Source organism: Zingiber officinale, chromosome 1A, assembly GCF_018446385.1.
Source record: "Zingiber officinale cultivar Zhangliang chromosome 1A, Zo_v1.1, whole genome shotgun sequence".
NCBI lineage: Eukaryota > Viridiplantae > Streptophyta > Magnoliopsida > Zingiberales > Zingiberaceae > Zingiber > Zingiber officinale.
The window spans coordinates 172,414,751-172,432,721 of NC_055987.1; the positions used below are offsets into that span (position 1 = coordinate 172,414,751).

Consider the following 17,971-nt stretch of genomic DNA (forward strand, 5'->3'; position numbering starts at 1 on the left):
GAATTTTTAGATATTTGAAAGGCACAACAAACGTAGGAATTTGGTATCCCAGAACATCTAATTTTGAATTAATAGGTTACTCTGACTCAGATTATGCCAACTGTAAACTAGATTGTAAAAGTATAAGTGGTGGATGTCAATTACTTGGACCATCACTTGCCAGCTGGTTTAGTAGAAAATAACACTATGTTATTTTATCTACTACTAAAGTCGAGTATATAGCAATGGGTGAGTGTGTAGCATAACTGTTATGGTTGATGCACACATTAAAAGATCTTAACTTGGAATATAAAAATGTAAAAATACATATTGATAACATCAACTCAATCAACTTAACTAAAAATCCAGTGCATCACTCAAGAACTAAACACATTGAAATCAAACATCACTTTATTAGAGATCACGTCACTAGAGGAGATATTGAACTCAACTATGTTGAATCCTGTTGGTGCAGTAAGCATCCGACGATCGAACCTCAGTTTTGATAATGGCAAAAGGATTCAAAGTTAAGATTCCTTGTTATCTAACGTGGTTAAATAAGGTTTCAGGAAAGTCCTAACTGCGGTTAGGCAAGGAAAAATCCTAAGGGGGGGTAACCTTAGGTCCTAGGGGGTGGTAACCCTAGGTGAAGGGAAATCCTAAGGGGGGGTAGCCTTAGGTCCTAGGGGGCGGTAACCCTAGGTGGAGGAAAACCCTAAGGGGCGACAACCTTAGGTCCTAGGGGGCGGTAACCCTAGGTGGAGGAAAACCCTAAGGGGCAGCAACCTTAGGTCCTAGGGGGCGGTAACCCTAGGTGGAGGAAAATCCTAAGGGGCGGCAACCTTAGGTCCTAGGGGGTGGTAACCCTAGGTGGAGAAAAACCCTAGGGGGTGGTAACCCTAGGTCCTAGGGGGTGGTAACCCTAGGCGAAAAGTCCAGTCGGTCTGGAGGATCGGACTGGCAACAGGTAAATCTCCTGAGTGGAGTAGGTGAGGACGCATTCCCCGTAGAGGGAACAGTAGGCGTCGGGTCAACCTAGGGTTTCCGGTTGGAAATCCGAAGTCAGACTGTCATAAACATTCTTTTATTATTCATACTATTATTTTGTGCTAATTTTGTGTTGCAGGATATTGTTTAGGACTAACAAGTCTTGAAGGTACAAAATAAGGTAGTTTTCCCTCGGATGAACAGTGTCCGAGGCGCCTCCATGAAGCTTGGAGGCGCCTCGGGTGCAAAAGCTGAGCTGGCTGCGAAGCACCATTGGAGGCGCCTTGAAGAAGGCAGAAGGCGCCTTGAGTGAGGTTTAAGACGCCTTGAATGGATGAAATTCGACCAGGTCAGATTTGATCCACGCGGAAGACCAGGCAGCATGGAGGCGCCTTGAACAACCTTTAAGGCGCCTTGAACACCCTTTATAAGGGGGTTTCGACCAACACTTCAGAACAACGAATACCAAGTGATCTCTCATCAACGTGCTGCTCCAAAAGACACTCCGAAGTGCTGCTACAAGTGTCCGACGACCCGAAGCTTCAGATTTAGCATTTCTTGTTGTCGGTATAATACTTATAGCTTTTAATTGTACTCATAATTGTAATCTTTTAACGAGCTTATAGTTGTTGCCCACCGGAAGCGATCAAGGATCGCGGGCCTTCGAGTAGGAGTCGCCTTAGGCTCCGAACGAAGTAAATCTCTCTGTCCTTCTGTTTGTGTTTGTTTGTTCTTTAATTCCGCTGCTTTAATTACTCTAACGCTGTTTTCGATTCCGATACGTACGAAATAGTCACGAGCGCTATTCAGCCCCCTCTAGCGCGGTCTCGATCCAACAATTGGTATCAGAGCGGGGTCGCTTTGAACTGGTGCAACCACCATTCAAGCATTTTTTTCGTGGCTTTGTCGTGTTTATAGGGTAAAAATAAAACCTTACGCCTTTCGTTTTTTCCCTCCAAAATTATTTTCGAAAAATACATTTTCATCCTTTCATGATTTATTAGTATTGATAAAATATTGAATTTGACAAAATTTGAAATAATATTTTTAAATATTTTTTTAATAATATTTTATTATTTTTTCTTGAAACTCGTAAATTTCTATTTCTATCCTTCTACCACACTACTAATCCAGGATTAAGTCCTGGGACAAGTTTTTTGCTCATTTTTTCGTGCAAGATTCAATGGCTCTCCAAGAAGGCTATAGCACCACTCAACCACCGCTCTTCTCCGGCGAAGACTTCGGCTACTGGAAAGGCCGAATGGAGTCGTACCTACAAACCGAGTTCGATGTTTGGTTGATCACCAAGACCGGGCTCGAAATACCAACTGACGGCGCCGGCATGCCACTACCGTTCAAGAACTGGGACGCGAACCTTATCAAAAAGGTAGAAGCAAACGCAAAAGCAACGTATACACTTCAGTGCGGCTTAACGAATAAGGAGCTGAATCGCGCCGGCCCATTCTCAAGCGCCAGGGAGCTGTGGGAGAATCTGATTCAGTTACACGAAGGTACCCAAGTAAGTAAGCATAATTTAATAGACGATTTATTTGAATTAGATGAACAGTATGATACTACTTCGGTCGAGGAAGGTATTACATTGGTTGTAGGTACAAGCAAGATAGAGGAAGCTAGAAAGAAAAAGACGAAGAAAGTGTTAAAGGCAACATGGTCCGAGTCATCAGACGAATCTGAATCCGATGAAGAAGAACAAGCAAGCCTCCTCGCTCTACCAGTACTAGCACATGTTGTTGAAACAGAGTCCGAGTTCGAGTCCGATTCAGAAATCGAGAGCGAATCAGACACCGAGTCCGAGCAAAGCCACGGATCCGTATCCATTTCAGAAGGACCCAAAACCACTGTAAGTGCTTTAATGTCTAGTATTAACTTAGATGACTCGCAAAATTTAATTCCATACTTGCTTAAGAAGTTGGCTAAATCTAACGTCCGGGTTAAGTCGCTCCAAAAGGAGGTAACAACCCTTAAGGAAGCGACTGACTCGAGTTCTTTAACTGAGTCAGTTCAAATTGGAAGTTCAACTCAAGTCCAACAACTTGAGGAAGAAAATTCCAATCTGAAAGTCCAAATTAAAGAACTCAAGAACACGTTGGAACGGTTCACCTTGGGTTCCAAGAATCTGGATCTAATTCTTGGAAAACGGCGAGCCGTTTACAACAAAGCCGGACTTGGATTTAAGACCAAAACGAAATACAAATCGTATTTATCATTAGTTAATAGAAATAATATAAAGGTAGTCCAAGCATGGGTCCCCAAGTCCAAATTGATCAATCAAGTTGGACTTGGCCAATACTGGGTTCCGAAGGATCAAATACACTACCTCGATAAACCATATCGAGGCCATGATCCAGGGGGAGCAAAAAGAAAAACGATATTAATCAAACCAACTTAATTCAAAATTCAAAATTAAAAAATTCAAATTTAAAAATTTGAAATTAAATTCAAAATTCAAATTACAAATTCTAAATTTGAAATTAAATTAAAATTCAAAATTCAAATTACAAATTACAAATTCTAAATTCGAAATTAAATTAAAATTCAAAATTCAAATTACAAAAATTCAAAAAATTCAAAAGTCAATAGAAGGAGGATCCAGAATAGCTGACACCCCCAACTAAATTACCCGACTGGGTAACCGAACTTAATCTACCTGGAATGGGTAAACAAGAGTAGACTGACTACCCGGCAGGGTAATTAAGGTTAGATAAATGGGCGAGGTTTAACTTGACCCACGGTACTGGTGAAGTTTTTGGATGATAGTACGTTAGGGAAGCTTGGGCATCGCATGTCTAGGAAGATATGGCTTCGACCTGGTGCATTTGGCCAAGTGGAACTGACCGAAGCTACCCTTAAATGGATCCTAACTAGTTACACCAAGGTTTAGTATTAAGTTCAGTGGGTAGGACTATTTGGAAAACCTCGAAGGCATGGTTACTTTAATGAGTTCCTTGTGACTCACCATAGCCCAGAAATTTATCCAAATAATGCTTACTTGTTGAACCCAAAACTAAATCTAAATCTAACACAAAGTTAAACCAAACCCTTAAATTGAACCTCAATTCATCTCATAAAAATTATAGGATTACCTAATTGAAAACTTAGATCGGGTGAGATGACTAAGGAATTTAAAATTCAAATTAAACTCATAACTATAATTCTATAATCAATTAATCAATTAGAAAAATCTTTTAAAAAATCTTTTAAAACTTCATTTCAAAATTATTTAAAAAAAAATCTTTTAAAACTTTATTTCAAAATCATTTTAAACTTAATTTCAAAATCATTTCAAAATCTTTTAAAAATTCTTTTCAAAAATCATTTTAAAATCTTTTCAAAACTTAATCATTTCAAAATCTTTTCAAAAATTATTTTAAAAATTATTTCAAAATCTTTTAAAACTTTATTTCAAAATCTTTTAAAAAACATTTCAAAATCATTTTAAATTTAATTTCAAAATCATTTTAAACTTAATTTCAAAATCATTTCAAAATCTTTTAAAAATCATTTCAAAATCATTTCAAAATCTTTGAAAAATCATTTCAAAATCATTTTAAATTTAATTTCAAAATCATTTTAAACTTAATTTCAAAATCATTTTAAACTTAATTTCAAAATCATTTCAAAATCTTTTAAAAATTCTTTTCAAAAATCATTTTAAAATCTTTTCAAAACTTAATTTCAAAAATCATTTTAAAATCTTTTCAAAAATTAATTTCAAAATCCTTTCAAAACTTAATTTCGAAATCATTTTAAAATCTTTTCAAAATTTAATTTCGAAATCATTTTAAAATCTTTTCAAAACTTAATTTCAAAATCTATTAAAAATTCTTTTCAAAAATCATTTTAAAATCTTTTCAAAAATTAATTTCAAAATCCTTTCAAAACTTAATTTCGAAATCATTTTAAAATCTTTTCAAAACTTAATTTCAAAATCATTTTAAAATCTTTTCAAAAATCATTTTAAAATCTTTTTCAAAACTTAATTTCAAAATCATTTTAAAACCTTTTCAAAAATTAATTTCAAAATCCTTTCAAAACTTAATTCCAAAATCATTTTAAAATCTTTTCAAAACTAAAAAATCATTTTAAAAATATGGTTCAAAATTATTTGAAATTCAAAACGTATGTTTTATATGAACTGCAAAGACAACTCCATCTCACGCTCACTCATATGCTAAACATGCTTGTTAATCTAGAATGAGTGAGATGGAAAGATAAGAAAATATTTTTTAACCACTCATGCTTGGACTCCTGAACCCAAAGAATTTATCAAGGCATTTATTAAGGGGGAGTGATTTTGAGTTGGTTTTAAAATTAGTTTTTCTTTAAAATAAATTTTGACTTGACCTCAAAATTAAAAACTATTTTTTACTTATCTTCAAAAATTCAGATTATTTTTAACTTAAAAATTAAAACCTGGCTTTTAAATTACAATTCTTCTAGAATGTTTTCAAAGCTAAGCCTTTATGTAAAACCTCTTTAAGCTAAGTACTTAATCAAGTCTTCTTTAACTAAGCTTAGTAAGACTATACTCTAAACTTAGCTATTTGGCAAGAAGTTTTCTCAAGGTAATCATTTTTAAGCCGAATATATAGCTAAGTTTTCAAATTTAGCTAAGTACTTTTTAAAGTTTAAAAAAAAACAACAAAAAGGGAATTTAGCTAAGTGTCTCTCAAAGCAATTGCTTTCAAATGCTAAGTATTTTCCAAAGCATTCTCAAAATCTCATCAAAACAGTTTTTTGAAAAACTAAATCTTTTTGAAATCACAAAAATTTGCTAAGTTATTGTTTAAAGACAAAATAACTTTATCTCAGCTAAAAGTATCTCTCAAACTAGAGGAAGAATTTTACTTTCAAAATTATGATTTCACCTAGCTAAAAGTCTTACAAGAAAAACTAAGTGTTTATCAAAAGTATGCTTAACCCTCTATTTTTCTCTTTGAAAGATAAGATTGAAAATTATCTTTGAAAGTTAAGCTAAGGTCTAGATTTTCTTCACTCTCTTGGGTATTTTGATATATGGCAAAGGGGGAGAGTAGGAAGAAATTCAAAGAAAATTATAAATTAAAATTCAAAGAAAATTAAAACGAAAATTTTGTTGTGAATGTGCCTATGTTTTATTTATGCATGTGCTTATTTATATGTATCTTTATTGCATTTTTACTTAACTTTGAATTTCGGTTGCCATAATCAAAAAGGGGGAGATTGTTGGTGCAGTAAGCATCCGACGATCGAACCTCAGTTTTGATAATGGCAAAAGGATTCAAAGTTAAGATTCCTTGTTATCTAACGTGGTTAAATAAGGTTTCAGGAAAGTCCTAACTGCGGTTAGACAAGGGAAAATCCTAAGGGGGGATAACCTTAGGTCCTAGGGGGTGGTAACCCTAGGTGAAGGGAAATCCTAAGGGGGGGTAGCCTTAGGTCCTAGGGGGCGGTAACCCTAGGTGGAGGAAAACCCTAAGGGGCGACAACCTTAGGTCCTAGGGGGCGGTAACCCTAGGTGGAGGAAAACCCTAAGGGGCAGCAACCTTAAGTCCTAGGGGGCGGTAACCCTAGGTGGAGGAAAATCCTAAGGGGCGGCAACCTTAGGTCCTAGGGGGTGGTAACCCTAGGTGGAGAAAAACCCTAGGGGGCGGTAACCCTAGGTCCTAGGGGGTGGTAACCCTAGGCGGAAAGTCCAGTCGGTCTGGAGGATCGGACTGGCAACAGGTAAATCTCCTGAGTGGAGTAGGTGAGGACACGTTCCCCGTAGAGGGAACAGTAGGCGTCGGGTCAACCTAGGGTTTCCGGTTGGAAATTCGAAGTCAGACCCGGACAGTCCGGAGACTATCATAAACATTCTTTTATTATTCATACTGTTATTTTGTGCTAATTTTGTGTTGCAGGATATTGTTTGGGACTAACAAGTCTTGCAGGTACAAAATAAGGTAGTTTTCCCTCGGATGAACAGTGTCCGAGGCGCCTCCATGGAGCTTGGAGGCGCCTCGGGTGCAAAAGTTGAGCTGGCTGCGAAGCACCATTGGAGGCGCCTTGAAGAAGGCAGAAGGTGCCTTGGAAGGCGCCTTGAGTGAGGTTTAAGACGCCTTAAATGGATGAAATTCGACCAGGTCAGATTTGATCCACGCGGAAGACCGGCAGCATGGAGGCGCCTTGAACACCCTTTATAAGGGGGTTTCGACCAACACTTCAGAACAACGAATACCAAGTGATCTCTCATCAACGTGCTGCTCCAAAAGACACTCCAAAGTGCTGCTACAAGTGCCCGACGACCCGAAGCTTCAGATTTAGCATTTCTTATTGTCGGTATAATACTTATAGCTTTTAATTGTACTCATAATTGTAATCTTTTAACGAGCTTATAGTTGTTGCCCACCGGAAGCGATCAAGGATCGCGGGCCTTCGGGTAGGAGTCGCCTTAGGCTCCGAACGAAGTAAATCTCTGTGTCCTTCTGTTTGTGTTTGTTTGTTCTTTAATTCCGCTACTTTAATTACTCTAACGCTGTTTTCGATTCCGATACGTACGAAATAGTCACGAGCACTATTCACCCCCCCTCTAGCGCGGTCTCGATCCAACAAATCCAAGTCAAATCTGGCTGACATCTTCATCAAATCACTACTAGAATCTGAGTTCAGTAATTTACGAAGAAAACTGGGAATGTACACAATAGACTAGGACTCTTTTAAAATAATTTACAACTTATAGGAAAATTATTTACTTATGTTTTCTAAAATTTTCCATTTCTAGTGTTGCAAAATTATTTTAGCCTTAGACTAGATCAAATCCATAGAAAGCATGATCCTATATCTCTAGAACTTGAGTATCTCACAAACACACTAGGTCTCCCTTGATTATGCATTCAAAAACCTAGAATGACGTGAGATGCATAGGTATATTGTCTGGACTTAAGATACTTATATCAGTGCATTAATACAAGTCTGGGCATGAAATACCAAATATTACAGTGATCAGATTAAGTAATCCATTTTTTAATCAAACACTAACTGGATGCACTTACTTAACTTGACTGATCAAGTGAACACTATTATCTTCTGGTAATTAGTTAGTAACTAACGATAAGACATTTAAGGATGATTTCCTATATGGATATATTTTTTTAAATACATACCAGGTCTAGGGAGAGGTAATTTGAAACCAACTTTTAAAACCTTCTTATCCATTGTGAAAAATTTTTTTGTGAAACACTTTTTAAAAAATTAATAGTTAAAGTGTTTTGAAAGTTTTGTTGCAAAAATATTTCAAAAGCATTTGAAAAATATTTCTAAGTTAAAAATTCTCAACATTTCGAAAATACTTCTAAACTAAAGCATTTTTGAAAATAGATTTCAAATTCTTTTTAAAATACATGAAACTCCTTATTATTACTTACCGGAACTTTTGAGAAATTATACTATGCCTTTACAATAAATTTTTGAGAAATAATTTATAAACTCTTGAAAATTTTGTTTTATAAAATCCAGCTTTATAAAATTTAGCTTCGAAAATATCTTGAAAGCTACTTTAAAATTTTAGCTTTATAAAATTATTTTGCAAATGAAATTGGTTACCCTTATTCCTCTCTCCAATAAACCTGGAAATTTTATAATTATTTTGTTACTTTTCATGCTTACTTCACAAGATTTATTACATGTTTCACAATCTAATTTATTTATTTACACATTATTTTGATGAATTTCAAAGGGGGAGGGTTAAAGGGTTTAAGTTAGAAAATCAAAAGAAAATCAAAGAAACTAACCCTAAAAATGATCAAGAGAACAAAACTTAACTATCTTATCTCTCTTAAAATCATACATTTTGGATATTTTTTCCCTAACTTTAACCCAGATTGTCATTACATTAAAAAGGGAGAGATTGTTGGTGCAATTTACACTAACGGTCTAGCTCAGATTTTGATGAATGAAAAGTGAGTTAAGTTAGGTGCTATCATGACCTAATGCATTTACTGAGTGCACAAGTTTCAAGATATTCGATTCCCAATTAGTGAAGCTTGGATGTGTGATTCCGGCAAGTCAGGATGTGTGATTCTCAATGGATGAAGATCGGATGTACGATTCAAGCAAGATAGGATGTCCGATTCCTGATAGATGAAACCGGATGTTCAATTCCGGTAAGTCGAGATGTGCAATTCTCGATGGATGAAGACCGGATGTACGATTCCGGTAGGTCGGGATGTTCAATTCCTAAAGTCCAGATGTGTGATTCTGGAGGGTAAATCTGCACCTGATAAGTAGAGGTAAGTCACTGGAGGAGAGTGACGAAGTGATAACGCATTCCCATTCAAAGGGACAATAGGCGTCAGTCTAATTTAAGTCCATTTCAAAAATCTAAATCTAGACCTTGACTAGATCCTAGTCTCGGGGAGACAGAATTTAATTACTACTCTTTATTATTATTGTGCTAACATTTATCTTGCAGGTCTATTGGACTAACACGTTTTACAGGATAAGAAAAGCACAAAAGACCTCGGGTACTGTTCACCCGAAGTGCCTTCCAAGAGATGGAAGGCGTCTTCATGGAAGGTGCCTTCAAGCATTTGAAGGAACCTTCACACTATTTATGGAAGGCACCTTCTATGGGATAAAGTTTAACCTTCTCGGCGATAAGCTTCAGCAAGTTTCGGATTTGTTCCATTGGAGGGCGCCTTCAAGGCCTTGGAAGGTGCCTTCCACGTCCAATAAAAGAGGTGTTCGCCCACACTTTGACATACAACTTCGATACAAGATACTGCACATCCGATTGGGCTTCCGTATGCTTCGGCTCTCTGCGGCTACTCTAGAAAGTCTGCCTGCACCAAGCTACACTTTTGAGACATCCGATCATCTCTGGTAGACCGACTGCAACACACCAAGTACTCCAACTTGTTGGTAACCTTTTATTAAGTGTTGCATTTCTAATTATTACTATTTTAAAAGGGAAATGTAACACTGTCCATGTTTTTGTACTCGATCACCTCTTCTGGCGGTTTCAGAAGAGACATTTAGTGGATTATCCATTGATAGGTCCGAGGGACCTGGGTCTTAGAGTAGGAGTTGTCGTAGGCTCCGAAACAAGTAAACCGCCTGTGTTTTATGGTATTTTCTATTTTTGATTGTTTTACTTATTCTCCGCTGTGTATTCTTTGTTTTTAAAATGAAAGAGAACTAGTTTTCAAAAAACATGTGATTCACCCTCTCTCACGTGTGACTCAATCCAACACTAATGACTAGAAGATTCAATGGCTCGTTGGCTCAAGGTTCGTAAGATTAGAGAAGGATGGTGCATCCGAGAGACCACAAGACAAGGAGCGTCAAAGAGTAGCAAGTCAAGGATGAAATCTATGCAAGCAAAGGCGAGAAGCATGACAAAGAAGGAGCTGTGTTCTCAAAACATTTGAGGACGCAACTTGGTCATAGAAGGCCTCATGACAGAAAGGTACTCCATGTCAAACGAATGGAGAGAAATGTACACCTGAGTTGAAGGGTAGACAAATGTATTAGATGGACTCGACCTTAGAACTAATCAAAGTCAAGACGACAGTCGACTGATTGGTAAGACTCAATCGACTACTAGTCCATACCCCGAAGTTGGTCTAGTTGGGGGATTGAGGTGGTATTAGTCGATTGATGATTGAATTTCAGTCGATTGATAATTCGAATACCCCAAGTTGAGGTTGTCTTGAGTAATGATTGTAGTAGTCGATTGATGAGTAAGGATAGGTCAACTGATCATGACAAGATTGCGACAAGATGAATAGAAGGTTCAACAATTAACTGACATAATAGATTGACACATCAACTGTTAGGTTACAAAAGATGCACACTGAGTTCAAGAATTGACTAGAGTAGTCGATTGGAGATAGAATAGTCAACTAATGCTACAACAACCATTTGAATTGGAGATGAAGATGGAAAGATCAATGACATGATTCGGAGCGAATTTGAAGATCAGTTGTTTAGTGGTGATAGACAGTTGATTGTCGATCGCAAGATCAACCAATGAACATATTCAAGTTGAAGGCTATAAAATGAGCTCAAGCGGCTTCGGAGAACATAACTTTTCCGTTAGAAAATCACGATCAAACTATTATTTTTCAACTTTCATTGCTTTACTTTTGTCATACTAAATTGGTTGATTGTAAGTGGTTTCTTCACTTTTGGTGATTTATGGAAGAGGAGAAAAGTAACGAACCACGGGTGCATAGGCCTTTGACATAGCAACTCTAGAGAATTGTGACCCAAGTAAATCAAAATGTTTACCGGTGTGTCCGTCTCAACTTTAATTTTCATTGCTATTTTTTATACTTTGTTTAGAAACTAACACTGCAGGTAAATAGTGGTAGTCATCCCCTTCTACCATCAACATCTAGCATCTCAGTCAATCCAACATTGAGCAATAACCTATAAATAAAAGTTTCATGAAGGATTCTGTTGGTGCAGGAAGTACCAACTAATCGAACTTGATTTTAATATTGACAAAGGTTCAAAGTTAAGTTGTGTTGTGATTTAATAAAGTTGATCAAGTGTATAGGTAGTTCAATCAGGAAAGTCTTAGTATGTCAGCTAGACTAGATACTAGGCAAAGGAAAGCCCTAATAGGTTAGTTGGACTGGATACTAGGCAAAGGTAGAAGACTTAGCAGATCAAGGATACCAGGCAGAAAGACTAGACGGGTCAACGAATCGAACATCTAGCAAGTTGATGGGTTAAGTAAGGACCAAATATCGGAGGAAGCCCTGGCGTCAGAAAATCAAATGCTAAGCAGGAAGTCCAAACAAGTTAAGAGGATCGGATATTTGACACTAGGTAAACTCTCCTGAGTGGAGTGAGATAAGGATGAGTTCCCTCTAAGGGAACAATAGGTGTTGGTCTGACCTAGGTTTCATGGGAAATCCAAAGTCAAGACCGAACAGTTGTAAGACTATCACCCCTTAATATTTTATTATTATTGTGCTAAGACTATGGTGCAGGGATCAATAATCAAAAGCTATCCAAAACCAGTGAACTTCAAGCGACCAGATCGGTTCTAGGAGACAGGAGATCCGAGTGATCGGTCTAGGCGTTTGGATGGCTTGAACTCATCCCAGCATGCAAATGAGGTGGCACATTCTATCTACGCACATTAGCATCCAAGCGCCTGGACAAGGATAAGTCACAGCTAAAGAAGTTGGATACAACTTTACCCAATTCACACCACATCGACAATTCAGGCACCTAAAAGGAGTTTAGATGCCCGGAAGGAGTCCAGGCGCCCTGAGATAGATAATTCACAGTGTAGTTGGATCAGATGAGACCGAGTTGGGGGTGTCCAGGGCTGGTCTAGGCGCCTAGAATGTCTTATAAAGCAAGCTACAAATAAAAACTTCAGGATCAATTTTTTTATATCCTCGTACTCTTGTCTTGCTCCAGAAATGTCATTACAACACTGAAATGCTACATTGACAACTACACTCTACTTCAATTTCCTTATTGTCAGTATTATTTTTCACAAGTCTTGTCTTCATGCATTAAATTTAAAAAAAATGGTAAACGTGCTACCGGTCCTCATTTCTTTTCTAAAAGGTGAGTCTTTGCCTCCGAATTGGAGGAAAATATTTTTAATAGATTGACCATTGAAAGTGATCAACGATCACGGACTTTGGACTAACAGCCACAGGTAATGAACCAAATAAAAATAAATGAGTCATTTTTGTTTATTTCTATTTCTTCATTCTGTTGCCATTTCTTAAATTAAAAAGATTAGTTTTCGAAAATCAGGAGTTAGTGACATATTGTTGTATAATGTGCTGTAACAAGTTTCTCTACTTTGGAAAGTATCCCAGGAGAAAAATAGTAATACTTGCAAGGAATGGTCCACCTTTTGGACCCTAAGTCGCTAAATAGGAACTAAGAGTACCAAATTAAACCATGTAAATCAACGTGTGATTTGTGCTTCTTTCCTTTGTTCGCCTTGGTTGTATTTTTTATCTATTCCACTATGTAACTAAACATTATAAATGAGAACAAATTCATGGAACAAGTGTGAGAAAGATTGTTCACCACCTCTAGCTTAGGGATGGACAAATATAAAAAAGTTTGATATATTACATATACCATACCGATAAATTTCAATATAATATCAGTATACAAATTAATAGTTCGATATTCAGTATACCATGTTGATATCGGAATTTAAATGTTAACAATATAAAATCTATATAATATACAAAAAATCGATATACTAAAATTTTAGTAATATCAATATGATCTTTGTATATTAAAATTTTCGATACCATATATGATATGAAATTTGGTACCGATATATCATACCAAATTAATCATACTCTAACCATACTTTTCAGACCTATAAGTAGCCAGGGTTAGGGTTACCCGTAATTATTATCTGCTTGTGCGAGAGCACTATATGTTGTATCTTATTATGTAGGGCTTAGAGTCATATGTCAAATAATGTTATTATACTCTGTATATTGACTCTAATTATTCACTTTTTAGTGGATTTATTGATAATTAATCTACTAGAGATATATTATTGATGATAAATATTTTAGTGGAGACATAAAAGAAAATGATAATTAAAAATTATCTTAGTTTGTGATAAAAGATGATAAAAATTTCCAAACTAACTTTCATACGCTGCAACTTCTCACATGATGATGGATTAGCATACAGATATTCAACAAAAGAGTGATGATTAAAAAAGAAACAATTACAGCATGAGGAACATAACATTCCAGCAACTGAATTGAACTTCTGCAAGTGCACACCAAGTAGAGTGGTGCAGTTCTCCCGTTGGGGCTTTTTAACTAAAGGATTTGAGGGCAGAAATAACACAAACGTAGAAAAGCAGTTATTACCAGAAACACCATGTTGACAAATCAATGAACCTATTGTTGTTTCATCTACAAAATACAAGATTAAGAGTACTCTCATCTGATAGTTGTTCACACTTCACTGATTTGTCCACAGTAGGGGACATGAAATCCAAAACAGAAGGCGATCGACACCACCAAACCCATTCATAATGGGTTTCTTGATGAGAAGAAACAATATTTTCCTACTAATTATTAGCAGGAAAGAATTTTGATCGGGATCTAGTTGCTTCTCTAGCTGAACTTTTGTTTATTTGGTGCATCTGATGTGCAAACATCATGGCGACATAGAGGGCACACCCTAGATAATAATTGGTAAAAGAGGTAAGAAATAAGAACCAAACATGGTCTCATAAGAGACACAAGATTAGGGGACTTGAGAATAAACCCGAAGGAAACAGAATTCAGTTAGTAGCAATATGTTTTAAGATTGAATATGCTGTTTAAATTAAACCATGGTCAGCAAAGTTATCAAAATAAATCATTTCATCATAAGGCATAAGAATACCTGTGAATTTCTTTCAGCCATTTATCAATGCATGTCCGATGAAATTCATGATTGCAAGGCAACAACCGCATGCAATCTCCTTCCTCATACTCCACAAGGCAAATAAAACATCTGTACAAGACCAAATCACAAACAAGAGAATAAGGAAATCTCAAGTGCAACAGCCATTCATATTCAAAAATGAGTTCCGTATAGAACTCTTTTCCATAAATAAAAAGCAGAAAGAAAGATCTATAGCGGGTAATATGATGAAAGTGCATGCAAGTATGTGTGATTTGAAATGGATCAGAACACTCAGGTTGCAAGGCATTCATATGCCAATATCAAATGAGCTTTGTTGTATAAAGTAATGTAGCCACTCTGCTTGCATTTGGCATTGTCAGTCTAGTAGCTTTAGGTCCAATAGCAATTAGAGACCAAAGAAAGTAGTCTTTTCTATCTTGAAGTATCTAAATACAGAAAAGCTGCATGTGAATTCTCAATAAGGCACTCAAAGTCCTCTGTAACAACTGATCATTCATTATAGGAGAACAAGCAGAATGATTCCCATCAGGAAAGACAAGGTCCTATCATATAGCATTTAGTAAAGTTCCATGGGTGCTTTTGATTAAAGTGCGAGATAAAATAGGTGCAAGATTCTTACTGCGCAGCCTCTTCAATTTGCCATTTCAATGTCTTGCTAAATATTTTTATTGGAATACACTCTACAACCTCTTTTGGTGCAGGAACTGACCCAATTGATGAAAAGGATGGTCGAGAAGATAGTACAACAGATTGCTGGTGCAGTTCATCCAAAACCTTAAAAAAGTACATTAGTTATTTTGTTTTTTCCAACAAGGAAAATGTAGCCAACAAAACAATTTCATCCAGTTTGGAATTCACTTTGGCCATACCTCAAACAGAGCTTCAGCTAGCATTACAATTCTTGATATGCTTGCCCTTGAACTTGGGTCATCAGCAGCATTTGAAGTTTGGTTACTTGTTCTGCATGTGCAGTGGCCTGTTCTATGTTGACCAGACAGTATACATGATCTATCATGACCTGATAAGCTTTCAAAACGGCTACCAAGTCTTTGAAGAGCACGAACCTAACAATGGAAAATATTTTTTCTTAAGAATATGGCAAATATATAAGCAATGAAAAAGCATAATCCTAATAATCCTACCTGAGACCTTATCCTTCTTCTCCTTTCAAGGAAAGCTGATCTGTGTTCAAAAACATCATGATTCCCAGCTCTCCGCTGATGAGCATCGACAACATTGTCATCATTGATATCCATAGATCTAGATGCCCTATAAGAAACATTACTTGGAGAATCAGGCAACAAATCATTAGTCCTTCTGGGAGAAGAATCTCTTCTCCCAGTGCCACCCAATGCTCGTCTTCCAATGATCTGCCCGTTGGGCCACACAAACCTATCCTCCAGGGAAGAAGGATCAAATAAACCATCAGAAAATGCAGTCCTTCGTAGAACTCTATCTCGGAGCCTTCCCACACTAAGTGTTCTGCTAAACCGTACACTGCCTTCTAAAGTTTCTTGTGTTGCTAGTCTTCTTTGAGACTGCCTTGTATTTCTTGATTCTATGAAGCTCCCACCAGAATCTCTGTTAATTGTGGTCTCTATTCCTTCATCAAGCGGAGTCACATCTAGGGAAGAGCTAGTTCCCATTATGCTACAATTTTGTGTACAATCAACATGATCATGGTTTACAATATTATTTTGTCCAAGATCACTAGTTGGAACCGATACACCAGCTGAGAAAAGAGAATGGGACCCTGATGACCCTAAACTGACTGCTCTATTGAGCCTGGAGCTAATCCCATCAGGTTTAAAAGTAAAATGAGAATGTGACCTTCCTGAAGTATTTGACAATTGGTCGCCGATGGAGTTCACAGCCAAACTGCTGTTGGTATTAAAATCAATCTGCAATGTACCTTCGTTATCTTGTCCACATTGTTCACCATTAGAAGAAGTAGGCAAAATCAAGCCATCATGATGAGGTAGCATAATTTTTTCAGAGTCATGTTCATTTCCTTGGACTGTTTTACTTTGTGGTTCATCAGCACCATAGGAGCTTCTGGATGGTGCATTCACGTCTATCTTCTGCAAGAAAAGGAGACGTCATTTTATTTATAGAGATTCACAATGACAAACAACAGAATTATTCAGATATAAATTGGATGAAGAGTAACCTAAAATGGTTGTTGAGAGAAAAAGAGGGATTTTTAACCACAAAGATTTGAGGTAAAGAAAATTAATTTAGATGTCATTAGGCGGAGAAACTCCAATCACACAAATAATCAATTTGTGATAAGATTATTGATAGAATGCATCAAGAGAATTGGCCAATCCATCATTTATTAGAAGCTAAGAAGAAAAACAATATTAGCAACACAGAAATGATTGGCACTTAAATAATATTACCTACCCATCGACCTACTAATGTCAGAAAATATGCTAACAAATAACTAGGCCAGCAAGAAGCAGTGGAATGGTGGCACCACGGAGACAATTCAAACCTCTAATTTCAGGAGCGAGAGGTGGATTGAGGGGTAGAAAGAAGGTGGAAACGAGCATTTTATGATACAAGAGCAACATTTTAATGCATATCGCATAGATGAGTAACTCTCAAATAACAAAGACAGCACAAGTTGCTAAAAGGAACAACAAAATGTACTTGGCCGAGAAGGAATGAACGAATAACAAGATCAGAGAGAATATCTAGTGATAGTGTGACACTCCCCCTATCAACTATAGATCGGGCATCTTACAAATCAGATCAAGAGTGATCACCTGACGGCCATCCGCAAGAATGGAGGTGAGGCCAAAACAGGATGAGGAAGAGTTGAAGACCCGAACTCCCCTCAATCTCAACCTCCTGATCCCACCAGAGCAAGACGCGGTCGAAGCATCTTTGCTGCCTCCAGATCCCATGCGTTACCTCTTCCTCTGCTGCCGCGACCCGAAGCTAATGACGCCGCTACGAATACGCTGAACACAATGCGAGAGAAACCCCCGTCGCTGCGACGAGGTGAATAACAAGAAGACGACAAGGAAGAGGCGGAAGGGAAGGAGGAAACGGAGGGAGCGGGGGGAGCAGCTCAGCTCGATCCAGCACTGAAGAGAAAAATGCGGAGGACAGGAGAGAGAAAGAGAGACAGGACAGGCCGATCCACCAAAGCAAGGAAACCGTTCTCTGTCCTCGCTTGTATTTTTTTTTAAAAAAAATAAACTGATTAATTCTAGGAATATTAGTCTGTAAAAATTTAGTGTTCTTATGTCAAGAACTTATTAAAAGAAATTTATTTATTAGTTTATTAAAATTAAGATTTGATCTTTAAATATTTCAGAAATAAATATGATATCTAATCACTGTAAAATTATCTCAGGTTTAGTTAGTCTCGAATTGACATAGTTGGTATTTGAAGTCCATTTTTTACTGATAAACTATGTCTCATAAGATATCTTACCTCCCATATATTAAAAATGGTTGCACTAATGTAAAATATATTTATAATTTATTTATTTATTTATATTTTGGAATGGAATCGATTATATTGAACACAGTGATTTTTTATCCCAATTATCTGCGGTTTAACTCGATCTAGTGCTAA

The 17,971-nt window shown here is 36.8% G+C and overlaps 1 protein-coding gene across 1 annotated transcript; it reads right to left on the reverse strand.

The window, feature by feature from the left end:
* Positions 1-13,726: 13,726 nt before the first annotated feature.
* On the reverse strand, positions 13,727-17,533 carry LOC122038424. Its single transcript, XM_042598173.1, has 6 exons — positions 17,151-17,533; positions 15,522-16,460; positions 15,249-15,443; positions 14,999-15,153; positions 14,356-14,466; positions 13,727-14,148 (listed from the first exon to the last, which is right to left on the reverse strand). Exons 1-6 carry the CDS (start codon positions 17,289-17,291, stop codon positions 14,082-14,084), a joined length of 1,608 nt encoding a protein of 535 aa, XP_042454107.1. The 5' UTR covers positions 17,292-17,533; the 3' UTR covers positions 13,727-14,081.
* Between the last annotated feature and the right edge of the window lie 438 nt (positions 17,534-17,971).